General features: G+C 34.3%; 1 protein-coding gene across 1 annotated transcript in view; it reads left to right on the top strand.

Annotated features, from left to right (window-relative positions):
* The window catches only part of Liprin-alpha (PTPRF interacting protein alpha), a 127927-nt gene that overhangs the window by 88121 nt on the left and 23079 nt on the right, over positions 1–16727 (top strand). Inside the window, exons 3-11 of the mRNA XM_090109667.1 lie at positions 2453–2617; positions 4218–4292; positions 4687–4791; positions 5836–5907; positions 7723–7890; positions 8491–8610; positions 14032–14157; positions 15469–15638; positions 16338–16494. Of these exons, the coding sequence (XP_089965793.1) occupies positions 2453–2617; positions 4218–4292; positions 4687–4791; positions 5836–5907; positions 7723–7890; positions 8491–8610; positions 14032–14157; positions 15469–15638; positions 16338–16494 (1158 nt within the window). The remainder of the gene's footprint in view (positions 1–2452; positions 2618–4217; positions 4293–4686; positions 4792–5835; positions 5908–7722; positions 7891–8490; positions 8611–14031; positions 14158–15468; positions 15639–16337; positions 16495–16727) is intronic.

The raw sequence follows: 16727 nt of genomic DNA, 5'->3' as shown, positions 1-16727 counted from the left end.
ATTAGGGTCGATAATCTGCTTCTAGGCTGGCGTATTCCAGCATAGATTGCAACCTTCAATCATTTAAAACAAGTAGATAGGTGTGTACACAATCCATTACAAAAATGTCTTAAAACTACCCTGTTTCGTTTTTGTTTCAAACAAAGTTAAGGATTATTCAGAAAACACACCAAAGGCAATAAATTTTAACGGCCTGTGCTAGCTGGTCAATATACACCTAAATAAATTCAACCTTATTCGGCTGAATAAACATCCGAATTATTCCGATGAAGTCAGATTTATAAAGCACCATTTTTGGAGGATATTTTTGTGGATGGATTATTAGTTAAAATTCAAGATCGTATCACTGCTTAACATCTGGTAGGATAGTGGTCAACGTCTGCCTATTGATTATTAAAAGAATATGCAATGCAAGCTTAACAAAAGACTGCTTAGTAAGGAAGAAAAGAATATGTTGCACAGCAGTATATAAAACAATAGAATATAATTTAAATAATAAATGGAGCGAACGAGGCAACTCAGACTCTACATGAATATAATGTTTGTTCTCCAAATGTGGCGCATGTGTGGAGCTTATTTCTAATTACGAGCAGTTGCTGGGATGATAAATAAAGAATTCTAAATAATTAGGTTTGTTACTGTACACATACTTCTATTTATCATAATACCAGAAAGTTTATTCGTATAAACAATCGTTATTAGGTATCCAAAGTATGATATTGCAAGAGCAGTATCTTTAGATGTTAATCCTTTCCAAAGACCCCATAGGCCAAACCATAAACACGGATTCTCGCACCCCAATATAGCGATTCATTGATACCAAAAGACGCACCTGAGGACACCGCAGAGGAGCGCTCGAGACCTCTAAATTTCAATTCAACTTATCCCATAAAGAAGCTAAAATGGGGCGTAAACAATTTCGGTTGCGCTGTATTCCCTGGAGGTGGGGTTTTCATGGTTGGAGTAGGTATTTGTGGAGATTTCGTTTCTGCGTGTTTTTTATTTTCTAATCTCTTGATGATCAAAATTTCTATAAAACATTTGTAAGGTGTGGAAACCAATGATAATTATAAATACTTTACTTCAATGATCATGTATTAAGCTTTTGACTGTAAGTTATTCATTACAAAATTCTTATTTTCGAGCATCATACTACACACTTCGAGAAGATACTAAAAAAATAAATTCTGGCCTTATAAATTTATCTTTAAAATTAAATAAAGTTATCAAATCTATTTCTGCTATGTTCAGGTATGTTGCAAATTAATATAATCATGAATAACAAGGTATGTTAGCAAACCTATCCTGTATATATTTCGTCTTAGTAGCTCAGGTTTGCGCATACCCAATTGTAAGGTTCCCGCAAATATTTATACACATACATTATTTAGCATCGGCGTCTAGACGTACACATCTGCTGCTTTATTTTATGTACTTATTGTTATTTTATAAGCTACTAGCTTTCCGCCCGTGGCTTCGCACGCTTTGTCTAAAACATAATAAATTATGTACTAAAACCTTCCTCTTGAATCACTCTATCTATTAAAAAAAAACCGCATCAAAATCCGTTTCGTAGTTTTAAAGATTTAAGCATACATAGGGACATAGGGACAGAGAAAGCGACTTTGTTTTATACTATGTAGTGATGGTCATGTAACTTATATTGTCTGCTGGTTTCGAATAAGAGTAGTTAATTGTATAAGGGGAAATTTATTAGGTAATGGTACTTTATTTTGACCTTTGAATTTTGTCTAGTCGTTCCTCTGGTATTTTTCTTGCATCCCTCTTATAAGCAAAATTCAACACATATGCATAGCTACGCCTCTGTAAATGTTACAGATGTTAAAAGTAAGCAATTCGCGATGATTTTAGAAAGTAAATATCATAAACGAGCACCGACTAAAACACTCAAAGTTCATTAATTAAATTTAAATGAAGCTTGCCTCTCGTAAACCGAACCTTTAAAATTTTAAATTGGTGTTTACTTCATTTTCTGACTGAATATAGGTTAGACATCTATTTTCAATTATGCTGAGCTGAAATTTGTAGTATCAAAGAACATTTTTAGTACAATTACTTATTATTTTAATAACAATATTAAAAAAAATGAAAAATAAGAAACTTTAATTTTTTCTTTGAAAAAATTTCTTTATCTTATTCTTAGGCTTATATAATAACTTATTATTATTATATAATATTTGTATAATAACGTGTGTTTGTTAAATGGTATCTATAAATAGAAGACTTCACTACACTTCCGATAGTGCTGAATTGAACTTCGACACATAACTTAAATCAGACAATATAACAAAATCATGTTTCCAGTTGCTATTGAAACACATTTACTTATAATAATTATATTACGGCATCTTATTAACAATGATGTATTGACTTTAAAACAAACTTCTCTCTGACATATAAAATCGCTATAGCAAATCAAAAACAATTGCAGTTACTATTGGAGCACCTAGAATGTCTCGTGTCGCGGCACGAGCGCTCGCTGCGCATGACCGTCGTGAAGCGGCAGGCGGCCGCGCAGTCGGGCGTCTCCTCCGAGGTGGAGGTGCTGAAGGCGCTCAAGAGCTTGTTCGAGCACCACAAGGCGTTGGACGAGAAGGTATGTGTGGAAATCTATAAATATGGGCTATCGGCCGAGAAAGGCACATGTAATATTTTCCTTGGTCACGAAAACATTGTTTGAACTGCCTCCAGATGCTGCTCGCTCTGTGGGCCTAATGACTTTTCAATAGAATAGACAGGTTATACACCAATAATTATAATAATTTCGTATTTTAAAAATGGCATTCTCTCTCATGCATATATCAAGCATCTCGCCAATTTCAGAAATATCAGTTTAGGGGTTTAGGTTCACACCTAACAAATAGACAGATAAATTTAATTTGGCATTAATAATGCAACAGGATGTGTCTTTGGTCAGTATTGATTTTCTAGTCGCTGAGATGTCGCCCAAACACTGTTTAAAGCACCCAAGAGAGTGATAGAATACTAAAAGGAGAAGCATGTGTGCTTGGTTATTTATAACTGTCTCTAAGCAGGAAACTACTGCTCGAATTGAGCTGAATTGTCGGATAAGATGACGATTTAAAAGCGATTTTAATAAAATGTAGTTGAAATGTTTAAATTTAGATTTGCATACATGTATCGTCTCTGGAAGAATGATCTTTGGTCATGACCATATCGTCAATGTATGTAAGGATGATGTTATACAATTCAATTGGAGACATATCGACAAACCATGGAAAATAAGCACGCATAGTTCGTACTTTTCATATTCATACATTGTCAATTTAGTAAATAATTTCCCATCTTTCTATTCCCTATTGTTGTACCTATTTTTTGTGCACTATATTTTGATGATATCCACCAGCAACATCAACTTAAACGATAACTTCGTAAAATTATTGCCACACTATTGAGTCTTGTCGGATGCGAGCCACGCATTCTCGCCTCCAACAAGGAATTTCATTCTAATAAGATTATGAACCGAGGGGAATTTCATAAGGTTACGGTAAATTATTAAATATTCAATTTTAATATAAAAAGTGGTACACTCACTTTGCGTAATTTCATAGGATAGGAAACAACCTACGCTTTACCCTACGACCTTATATATTTACTCATGATATTATTATGATAGAATTTTAAATCTTGAAATAGGGTATTTCAATATTTGTCTTATATGAATTCATAAATAATAATATCTCTTCGGGGAATGTTTAACATTTTCCTATTAATTCATAGATTTTCAGTTTTGCGCTGTTTGAACGAAATGTCTCATTGTGTTGAAAAGCCTTGCATGTATTTTAGAGTTATTTTTATAACGAACTGACTACATAGAATTATTGTAGTTTAAGACTATGTATTACAAGTTTAAGAGAAGTAGTAGTGTTTTTAATAAAAGCTTCTTCAATTTTCAAGTCGCTTATGTAATACGGCTCCGTTAAAATTCAATATTCGATAACAACGTAAAAGCGAAATCTACTCTCACTGATCAAAGTCTAAAGTTCGCGTTTCTTTTGCCAAAGCGAAGGTATTTTTTTTCAGATTTTCGAGTTATTTGCGTTGAGATATGGGTGTAATTTTACTTGGATGTAATATTTCCAATGTTACTGAAACAATATTAAATGTTCTAGTTCTTTCTTTGTTTTAAAAATAATTTATAATCAATATTAATACGATTCTAATGTGTATTTCAGGTCCGGGAGAGATTACGAGTGGCGTTAGAGAGGAATACAGCGTTAGAAGAAGAATTGGCGTTAACCAAAGAAGAAGTTAGTATTTAAATCTACTATTTTTATTAAAACCTTTATTCTATCTATCCTTGCATTTTCATAAACCCATAGTAACTTTACCGAATTTAATAATTTATGGTCTACTAGCTGACCCGACAGACGTTGCCCTGTATTCACGTGAACTATCAAACCCATAAAGTATACATGGCCGTTTAAATGTATTAAATTATTTAATTACTGGCGCAAAATGCTTAAGACTTTTCAGCGTTAACCTTCTCCGGATAATTATTACAAAAATATGCATTAAACATTTTCTATCATTGAAAAATTGTGTGTATGAAATAAATATATGTTTTTCATTTTCATTTTTCATTATACCATTTTTTATTGCACTGACCAAACTGCTACATATAATAACATACCATACATACAGTTGCAGCAATACAAAACCACATCGGGGCAGGACGACAAGCCGAAAGAAAATGGCACCGCGTCCACCGGCTCGCCCGAACAGAACGGCGAGCAGATACAGGCTAAGGTGACTAGTTTTGTTGTTCTATATGTGGGTAGTTTGAGAAAAATTTGTAAAAAATCGTTTTGTGTGTAGTTTAGATGTTTAAGGGGGGGAGATGTATGTGGGAGGGTATTATAGGCCATCCACACGTCTGCAGAACAACGTGACAAACAACGAACACATAGGGACAGCACTATACGAAAAAAAGAGATGTACTTATTTCCTTCTCGCTTCTATGTATAGCGCAGTCCCTATGTGTTCGTTGTTTGTCACTTTGTTCGGCAGACGTGTGGATGGCCTATTATTACAAGATTGTATGTCGAAGGGAAAAATGATAAAAAAGTGTAGGTAGTTTTGAAGTTTGTGAAGTGGGTGAAAATGGCAAAAAATATTTATAAAAGATGGAAGTAGTTTGTTATGACTTTATTTTTAAAGTATTTTTTTTATATATGATGGTCAATAACTATTTTGGGAATTTACCATTAAACTCAAATTTAGGAAAAATTGTATATGTAGCCCATGGTAAGTAAAATTCATCTATAATGACTTCTTTTACATCTTTTTTTTAAATTTAGATGTGTTTGTGTTAAAATAATGTCTTATTAAAAAATATTCTTTGACCTCTAACAACTGATACGATTTTAAGTGTTGATTTCTCGTTTTTAATCAATGTGCTTATGTATTTGTCTTTTTACTGATTTGAATTCCACAAAAGAAACTATTTCAATATTAGGGTAGTCAGCAAATGAATTGTTTCATTACTATTATGTTTAAAGGAATGTTCGTATGATATGCAAAATAATGTTGGAATAGTTTTTTTATGTTAGATGAAATACTAGACTTTAATTGATATTAAGTTTTTATTACGGTGTTAGATTAGTTCTTGGCACGCCTTTCGCAAAAAATATAAATTTACTATCATCTAACTTTAATTCCAATTTAATGGTCTTGTTTATCAAATTTCAACGCTAAATATGAATTTGAACCTTATATTCTTAGGAAAAGAGTTGAATTTATATTTTTCCGCGAAGAGCCTGTAAAAACATTTTATTTTGGTGGTTGGCACAGGAGTGTAGTGTTAACGGTGAGTCGGAGAGTGGCAAGAAACTAACTGAGCTACAAAACACGATCGCTAAACAGGTCAGCATCATATTGGCCTTACAATATACTTGCTATATCGTGGACACGCCCTAATGCTTTATCGAGACATACTAATAATTAACCAGGCATAAAGAACACATGGAGATACAATATAATAGTAAGGATGATAAAATTAATGCAATGCGTAAAGTAAATCAATTTTAATAAGTCGCTAAATTGTAATGCATAAAAAATATTATGACCTTTACAATTGAATTTGCAACATAGTAGGTACCTAAGACACTAATATCTAAATCAAAATCTCAACAACAATACTCGACATGAATAGAAATAATAACCCTGTGATTTAAAAAAAAAGTTGTCTTAGGAAGTTTTCCATAAAAGCACTAGGGCGTGCTATATCATATAAATATATACTTGTACAAAAACACTGGCACCTACATTTTACCGTATGGTCATTACTTGCTTTATATACTAACATCATAAGCATATATGTATCATATATGTATACATAAAAAAAACCCCAACACTGATGCTTTGTATTATTTTAATTATGAAAATGGGCTGTTTTGACGGTTACAGTGCCTGGCGCTTAACCATTTCAATTGTATTAGTATTATAGAATAACTTTTAAAATCGTTTTCAAGTTTCAATTACTTTTCAAGTCAAATTGACGTGATACATCTGCCCGCTACACCTACAGCTCTAATTTGACTGTCTAATAGTTTTTAAATCATTAAATATAATCACTCCTTGCCGATTTCGGCTACGGCAACTACTATGTATGGTCGACACAGCGGGTCATTAAATATGCTAATAGTTTACTAAAAACTGCGTAAAAAGTCATACTTATATATGCTTAACTTTAGAATATTAAAGAGTTTAATAGTTCTACATTTAAATCTTATATAAAAAATGTACTTGTCAAGAGAGCCTATTACAGTATTAAGGAATATATGGAAGATAAAAACCCATGGAGGGTTGTCGCGTAAAAACCACAGGACAGTTCTTTGGTATATTATGATAATATATTATGATATTACATATTATGTAATTTGTAAAATTGTAAATCTGACATGATTTAAAAGAGCAACTATGGAGTTTCTTGCCGATTCTTCTCCGTAGATACTGCTTTCCGAATCGGTGGTAATGTTAAAAACATGTACTTAATGACGTTTCAAAAGTGCTTCTAGAAGAAGTCTAATTGAATAAATAAATGTTTGAGTTTGAGTTTGAGTTTGAATAATATTCTCATGCAAGTAATAATCATCAAGACATCAAGTGTAACAACATACATAATATGAAATATATAACATTCACATTGGTTTGTAGCAGTAACAACATACATACTGTATTTAGTTCACTAGTTATATACACAGCCATATATATTCGCTCACCAATGACCTATATCGTCTTATATACAACGCATAATGCATGCACGTGTCACCATCTTTGTAATTATTTTTAGCTTACATTATTTGTATGTGTTTACTGAATTTAAAACTAGGCTGCTTTTGCTGAAATTGTGATTGAAAAATTTAGAAAAACCAACTTTCATTTAACTTCTAAGCAAACACATAATTAAGCTGTTGCTGAACTTCAATTATTGTATTAAATAAATAAAAAATACTGATACTTACGAAAAGCCATTAATTTGCGATTATAATTCCATAGTTATTATCTATATACAGCGCCTAGACATTTAAATTTTGATTTGAAAATATATTTTAACTACAGCATATTCCATATCCCAAAGAAAACAAATTTATAAAAATCCGGAATTTCCAAAGTAAACGCAGCCTAGTTTCCCACCTTTCAAATCACAAAAACTAAACCAAAATTAAAAATTTCCAGTCAGCAGAATTAAGCTCGTGGCAGCGGCGCGTCGCAGAGCTGAACAACAAAGTTACGGAACTCGAGGAGAGACTGGGCAAAGGGGAGAAGGAGTTGGTGAAGAAGCAGGAGGAGTGTGCGAAACTGCAAAGGGATTTAAGGGAAAACGTCGCGCAGAAGGAGGATCAGGTATAGTAGCGTTTGAACTTCAATTTTTATACAAACAGCAGAACTCTACAACTAAGTGACGGAACTCGAGGAGAGACTGGGCAAGGGGGAGAAGGAGTTGGTGAAGAAGCAGGAGGAGTGCGCGAAACTGCAAAGGGACTTGAGGGAAAACGTCGCGCAGAAGGAGGATCAGGTATATCGTATATAGGATCAGGATAGCAGCGTTTGAAGTTCGATTACAAACTAACTACGTGGATAATGCTATAGAAAAACGTTACTGAAACTGTCCTTAATGTGTTTGTATTATTCTACTCGAAAAGAACAAAATCAAGCTTATTGCTTTAAGATGGAAACAGCGAACCAATAGCATTAATTTTTAAAACCTTTTATTTTTTTTATTCTTAAATGAACACCAAATACAACCTTATCCAGTTGAATTAAAGCTGCATTTAAAGACTCCAAATCATTTCCAAGTCAGGATGTTTATTTGTATAACTATATTTGCAACATAATGTTAATTGATATGCAATTTTCAATTCTATGTACATGAAGATTAGTACTAATATTGAGCAAAATATTTATCTTTATCCAAATTTTACTTGAAATTCATATATTTTCCAGGAGGAAAGGATAGCAACGCTCGAGAAGAGATACCTGAACGCGCAACGCGAGTCGACTTCACTCCACGATCTGAACGAGAAATTGGAGCAGGAATTGCAGCACAAACAGGCGCAGCTCAAGGTGAGTGGGGGTGGAGTCGCTGTTCGTTTGACATTTTTGTGGAACCATCATTGGTGCACTGATAACGTCTCTAATGATGAGGGGTATGCCATGGAGGGTGTTTTAAATTGCGATTTTTCCTAAAAATGTTAAAAAAAAATTTTTTTTCAATAAATGTATAGATATTTCTGGTAAAGTCTTTAGTAACGATAAGATATCAGATATTAGAGTATATGACGCAATTTTTAATATGTTTTCAATGGTATACCCGATTGTAGTATAAAGTGTAACCTTAGATTTGTAATAACAAATAACTCTCCATGAAGTCAGTTCGAAACTAATAAGTAATATACTAAATTAATGATAACTAAATTCCCAAATGTTGAGGCACATCGAGCTTAAGAAGTTTTCTGATTTGTGTTCGTGTGATATTTTTCTTTAATCAAATATAATATTCATTTCTTGTCAGTTGAGCTTCTATTCTAAATTGAGATGGTTTTGAAAACAGAAAGATACAATTCATTTTTCATAATTCTCGGTTTAATTGGAATTTTATAATAAGCGAAGCAAGTTTCGAATATTATACACATTTTAAATTACTGGTTAGGGAGCCAGAAGCAGATTTTATGACCAAGTTCCTCTCAAGCGGTAATTAGTAAAATGCATCAGAGTATAGTATTATAAAGCCTCGTGAACGTCAGCTGGCGCTCGGTTGGGGGGGTGAGCGGTTGTAGCCTCCCACGCACGTAGGAAAAAAAAATACATTCATTCATTTCCTCTCAGCTAAAAATTTGTCAAATTGTAGCTAACCCAATATCTCAACGAAAAAAAATAATCAGCTGGTTACAGCATGGTGTATTATACGTCAGCTGGTGGCTCGAACATGAAAAAAAAAATATTATTTTCCGTGATTTCCTCTCAAACAAAAATTTACCTGATGATAGCTTATATGTAACTGTGGATAAATATATAAGTCAGCTGGCTGTATCTTGGTGGAAAAACCGTCAGCTGATACTTTGAAACTTATTACATAGGAGTATCTATTGCCAATTTATATGCATCAGCTGACTAGATTTTCCTCAACTTATTGCTAGCTGATTCTTTTATTTATCGCATCAATATATTTTTAACACTCTCACTCACAAATTTTCATCTGAGAGGAAATGACGATATCTTTATGGAGTTTCTTGCCGGTTCTTCTCCATAGATACTGCTTTCCGAATCGGTGGTAAATTTAAAGAATGTAATGACGATTTCAATTTTATTTCTGTTCCTTGTGCCATAACGGTGTCTTATCTCCTACTCTTGTGTGTAAGTCTGCGTTTTTGTGTACATATAAAATATTATTAAATATATACTGTGATGGTACAGTGAGGATACCAGTATTCTTAAAGAGATCTCTTAGTGAGTCCCTAGCACGTAAATTATAATATATAGAGCGTATGGCTCTTTTCTGTAATATAAATATAGTTTCTATATCTGCAGCCCTGCCCCATAGTAGAATTCCATAGGACATAATGCTATGAAAGTAGCTAAAATAAACCAATCTAGCCGTGTCTTCATCGGTGAGATGCCTTATTCTTCGAACTGCATATGCAGCTGAACTAAGCTTAGCAGCGGTGGTGGCAACATGGGCCCCCCATTGTAGCTTCTCATCTAGTGTCAAACCAATCACAAGAAAAACAGTGGAATCCACAGGGTATAATACCTCCCCGTTTAAAATAATATCCCTTTTCACCTTTTTTACATTTGGAAGGATAAATTCTACACAATTTGTTTTTTTTTTTTGCATTTAATAATAAATTATTAGCAGTGAACCAATTGGATATGCGTACCTAAAAGAGCAGAGTTTATTATATTGTTTTTTTTTTATCGAGTAACTAGTTCATTTATTGCTAATTGATTATTTAATTATTTAAATATATAAAATTATTTGATTACATACTTATTCGTTTCAAAAATATTGATACTGAATGTTTATTTCAACTCAACTCTTATGGTGGCAGTACACATGGGGCCAACGTGTTGGGCCAACGGGTTGGGCCAACGTGTAGAGAGCTACTTGGCGGTATGTTGGCTTCATTAGCCTAGTTGGCGCCAATATTGGCAGGCCAACCGAATGTTGTCGGTTTTTTGTGCACACATCAAAGGATCTTGGCGCGCTCCGCAAACAGCGTTCACACGTTGGTGTCTTGTTCAGTTTGTTGTTAGAGCGTTTTCACATTATCCGATCCGATATCGGATATCGGACGCCGATAGCCGATATCCGATATCGGATACAATTTGCCCTTTCACATTGTCCGATAAAATCGTTCCGATATCATCATGAGTGTTGCCAGAAATTTTTAGAGAAAACTAAACTAAATTGCCAGTTGATAAAAAAAGGTATAATTAAAAAAAAACAAATGTTATAAATCATAGTTGTACATGTACATTAAAAATAACTACGATAAAGAAAAACAACTTCAAAAAAAGAAAAGTAAAATGTAAAAAAAGATTTGATATCACAAATTACTGCATATTATTTAGATGTGCTATTTACTAAATAGTTTTGATATCGGTCATTTGTATAACATAATATACTTTATGTTAACACATTATAAATTAAATAAATTTATATCAATACCTACTACAACCTAGTATTAGTTAATAGTTTTAGTAATACATATTAGTAAATACCTTTCAAAATCTATTAAATGTATTTTTAGCAAGACGTATGTATGTACCTAGTCATTTAGTCATTTTTTCACTACATACTTTTCTTTTTCATATTACACTGTAATATCCTAAAATAATATTGTCACTCGTTCAAATATATTTGTTATATGATTGTTGTAATTTCCTGTAAGTAAAGATACATAAATTATTTTATTCTCATAAACAATTATTTTACAATTAAGAGTTTTCAAACTTTGTATTCTTTGTTGTAAATTCAAAATAAAAATAAAATCGGCGTGAAATCTCCTCCTTTTTTTGAAGTCGGTTAAAAACAAAGCACTCAATGACAACAATACAACAAACAGCACAACCACAGAGCACAACCAACATCCGAGTAGGAGGAGGAGCGAGGCAGAATGAGATAAAATAAAGATGGTAGACACTAATGTTTTCGAAGATAGATATTTGAATTTAAGAACGCAATATATTTTTGTTTACTTTAGTTCAGCCAATTGCCGTATATTTTAATACGGCAAATAAAAATACCTGCCGTATAAATCGTATTTTAAATGCCTATAAATACTTAAATGTGTGTTTTCTTAATAAAAAAAGGTTTCTTTTAATAGAAAGGGTTTTAGGTTAAAAGCAAAGAATAGCATAAGAATTTTTTTAAAGATTGAGCGCCCTATAAGACTGAAAATACACAAACTAGTGCTTTTTTGCTGTTGGTATACTGCCTTTTCGAAAATTGAGTTGGCAACACTGAACATTATCGTCCGATAGCCACTGGGAATATCGGTGTCGGCTCCGATATCCGATATCGGACCGGACAATGTGAAAGACAGGCACATATTTCATACATTTTACTTCCCTCCGATATCGGATATCGGCTATCGGCTTCCGATATCCGATATCGGATCGGATAATGTGAAAACGCTCTTACTCGTCAGCGGAACCAGTATCGTTGCGCGTCAATGAAATTTGCGTTTCCGTGTGGTTTCCGTGTTCCGATAGCGATAGCGGAGCAGATGTGGACAAGCAATGAGGTTTTACAATTCGTAGAATTATATCGACATGAAGGAATAATTTGGAATCCACGGCATGAACTACACAAAAATAAAAACCTCAATAAATCAGATGTTTTATTTTCTATTTATTATATTATTCTAGATGTTTTTCTTATCTCACTTTCATACAATGCGATAAAAAAAATATATATTTATAAAATGAGTAAAATAGTATTAAAAAGTTACTTGTTCTTAAAAATTAAATAACAATATACAATGAGCATGGTTTTGATCAAATTGTGCTTTATTACATAAATAATATTATCATTTAATATAATAATCTTTAAAGTTTCGTTTTATAGGTAATTAAAATTAAAAAAAATTGGAAAGTGGTATCATCGCAGACGGCAGAGTACATTCATTGTTATTGATGCACATGTACGTAATAATTAAACGCACTGTATAAATAAATTGCCGCGGCTGCAAGAACTTCTACGGACTACGTCCATCCTTGAAGCGCCAATGCAGAATGATCAGTACGCCAATGTGTAAACAGGAATCTTGATATCCTTCATTTTTTCCCAACACGTTGGCCCAACGCCTTGGCCCCATGTGTACTGCCGCTATTATATTGAAGCGTAATGTCGAATAATTAAAGATATCGTCATTTCCTCTCAGATGAAAATTTGTGAGTGAGAGTGTTAAAAATATATTGATGCGATAAATAAAAGAATCAGCTAGCAATAAGTTGAGGAAAATCTAGTCAACTGATGCATATAAATTGGCAATAGATACTCCTATGTAATAAGTTTCAAAGTATCAGCTGACGGTTTTTCCACCAAGATACAGCCAGCTGACTTATATATTTATCCACAGTTACATATAAGCTATCATCAGGTAAATTTTTGTTTGAGAGGAAATCACGGAAAATAATATTTTTTTTTTCATGTTCGAGCCACCAGCTGACGTATAATACACCATGCTGTAACCAGCTGATTATTTTTTTTCGTTGAGATATTGGGTTAGCTACAATTTGACAAATTTTTAGCTGAGAGGAAATGAATGAATGTATTTTTTTTTCCTACGTGCGTGGGAGGCTACAACCGCTCACCCCCCCAACCGAGCGCCAGCTGACGTTCACGAGGCTTTATAATACTATACTCTGATGCTTCTGACGAATTATCTCTTGAGAGGAAATAATGAACCCAATTTGCACCTGGCTCCCTAACTATACGCAGTTGACATTAATAATTTCTTGATATAAAAAAGTAACATGCAAAGTCCGAATGATTAAGTCGTTCTGACTTTACAATGACTTCTGAAGTCCGATGTGTATAACAAGAGTCGAGTCCCGCGTTCGCACATTGCATGCACCGGTACCGATAGCGCTCCCCATACCGCACACCCACCGCCATCACATGGTTATCATATCTGCAGTGTTGTGACCTAGCAGTGACCTTGAATTAGTACCTATAATTTTGTAACTACAACTACATGACGTATAAATACCTATAGCTTTGTGATTACAACTATATGACGTCATCGCACCGTCCGCTCGGCACTGTGACACATTCGCAGCCCTGTTGGTTACCTAGCACGTATGGAGTGCGTACTGAGATCCTAGGCGCGTAGGTATAACTTTGTAACCGACTTTAAAAAAAGGAGGAGGTCATCAATTCGTCGGGTATATATTTTTTTTGCTCGGTATGTTCGTATGAAGACTGAAGGAACACTGTAGATATCATTACCGTGGCCGTTACGTGTAAATATTCCGCAGCTTCAAGAAGAGAAGATCGCGGCGATCGAAGAGAAGTTGGAGCTGTCGACGCAGAAGTTGGCGCAGATGTCTTCGCTGCCGGAGATGGAGGAGCAGCTCAAGGCTCGCATGGAGGCGCTCAGTCAGGTGAGCCGGGCCTTGGATTGTGGACTTTGTGACGTGGGGATAGGGTCGCGTTTTGTTTTTTATATCAGAGCAAGCAAAGGAGCAGGTGGGCCACCTGATGTTAAGTGGTCACCACCGCCCATAGACACCTGTAACACTTCAGTGTTACAGGTGCTTTGCCGGCCTTTTATGGACAAATAAGCTCTTTTCTTGAAGGCCCCAATGTCGTAGTTGTTGTTTGGGGGAAGGTGGAAGTTTTGGGTGGAATTGATTCGGGTAAAGATAAATCGAGATTTTAGGAAGTATTGGGCATTTATAATAGTTACATCTGAATTAGGTAATTCTGGAATACTTGTAATAATAATTTCATAATAAGATCTATATTGGTAAAAATTATGATGTGAAAGTTTTAAACAAGACAAAAATCAACACAACACATATTTCTATTCCGCTAAAGATCTCAAAAATGACATAGCATTAAACTATCTAATTCTAAGAAATACTTAAACAGAAATTTAACTGAATTGAAATAAGTTTTGAATAAATTGGGGCTTATAAAATGAAGTCCATATGACAAGGTCATCTTTAGTACTATAATACTGTAGGTTGTTTTGTTTCACTCCCATCCGTCACGCGCTTTGCTGTAGAGTCGTTATATCGGGAGCAGGATAATAATTTGGTGCTAGGTTTGTGTTACTTACAAATGTGTTTTTGTTATCAGGTAGATGGGTTGAGGTATAGAAGAAGTAGCAATCATTGTCATATTATTTTCATAGGTGTTTCTCTTATAATTACAAAATAATGGTTGTTTTGCTATAGGGTATTTCCCAGGGTAAGAAAATTTCTGGGTATTTGACAATGTGTGACCCAAAGGAGTCATGTGCTAAATATCTATTGCAAATAAAGTCAGCCTTTAAATCAGTGCCAGAAGTGATAGTATGACCGTTCGTTTAATTTCATTATAATCTTTCATGTGCTTCGCCTTCAAAAGTAAGCTACATTTTTACATGTGGTGCATCCACTGTGACGTTACTTGTAATTCGACGATTTTTTTCAATTCTGCAATACAATAAGAGCTATTACGCACTGTCGACCAGTCGCCTGGACGACTGGACTTACTCCTGGACGACTGACGACTAAGTGCGCAAGCCCCTATTTAAACTATAGTAAGTCACAGTCGCCGGCGACTGAGTCGCCAGCGACTGGTCGACAGTGCGTAATAGCTCTATACAACATGGGTTTACGCAAAACGTGTCCAAACTTTTCTAATTTGTGTTTAAATAAAAATTAATTATTTGCAATTGTATCAAAAGTAGTTGTCGATCTTTCCAGGCGCAAGAGCGACATGGATCGGCCGAAGATCGCATCCAGAGGCTCGAAGCGAGCGTGGAAGAGAAGAACGCTGAGCTCATGAGGCTGAACCAAAGGTTGAGGATGAATGAGGAGCACAATACACGGCTCTCGGCGACCGTGGACAAACTGCTGTCTGAGTCTAATGATAGGTATGTTTTATTGGCGAGTTGGTATTTGTGGAAGAAAAGATAAGATTGATGTTGATGAGTTTTTTTTTTTCGGATTTTTTGAAGTGAAAACTTCTTTAGCGGCGTTGAGCACTTTTTCTGTAATGGGTATAAAATCTTAAACTCGCGTCAGGACACGTGACCTGATCGAAAAAGAGTAAGACGGATGGATATCAAACATGCTCAACGTCAATAATCAAGTTTTCACTTCTGCCGGCACTCCCGGAGTGCATCCCGTCTTTTTTTATTTTTGCGTGCTGAGTGAATGTAGATTTTAGGGTAATAAAAATAAGGTGCAAATTTCAGGATAATACGAATTGTATTTTATCACTTTTATATCCAGTTTATTATGTACATACAATGTAAGAGCAACTGAGTCACCTTACAGTTGCAATACACCCTATTAGTTGAATAATTATTTTTTTTAGCCATTGTTAAAATCTAGTTGAATAATTAATAGAGAAATTTGTAGCCATAGTAGCCATTGTTAAAATCTTAAAATCAATAATTTCAAAAGAGCCTAACATTAATTCGACCTGCGCATCTATTAACGCATGTTATGAGGTCAACAATAAAACTTATATTTTTTTTAGCTATATGGTACTTCTTCTTCTTCTTATGGTACTGTGATTTCTTTTGTTTATTTTATTAGCATTTACAAATTAAAATTGAAATCCCCAGACTACAAGTCCACCTCAAGGAGAGAATGCACGCGCTAGAAGAGAAGAACGCGCTGCAACAAGAGTTGGAGAAGACGCGCAAATATGCGGACGAGTTGCTAGCAGACAAACAGGAGATACTCAAAGAATTGGCCAAGTGGCGCATGGAGACAGAACAGGTATGTTATAGGGGAGATTTGACATTAGGTGTCTTGGAAGTTAGGTTAGAAGATGCGGAAGTTGGCTGCAAGTGGAAATAAGAATGCTACTACAGGGTGTATACAGGGTGTAATCGTTAAGTGTGCACAAGCGATTATTCCGTAACTATTGCAGATATCAAAAAACTTTAAACTGATATCGAAAGTACTTAACCTAATGAGTAAAATGGCCATAATAAATTTTTAAAAATAAA

The sequence above is a fragment of the Colias eurytheme genome, chromosome 14 (genome assembly GCF_061535395.1).
Source record: "Colias eurytheme isolate Ceu_HAF_F1 chromosome 14, ilColEury1 Martin Lab GWU primary, whole genome shotgun sequence".
Lineage (NCBI taxonomy): Eukaryota > Metazoa > Arthropoda > Insecta > Lepidoptera > Pieridae > Colias > Colias eurytheme.
This window is presented reverse-complemented; position numbering and strand designations above follow the sequence as displayed.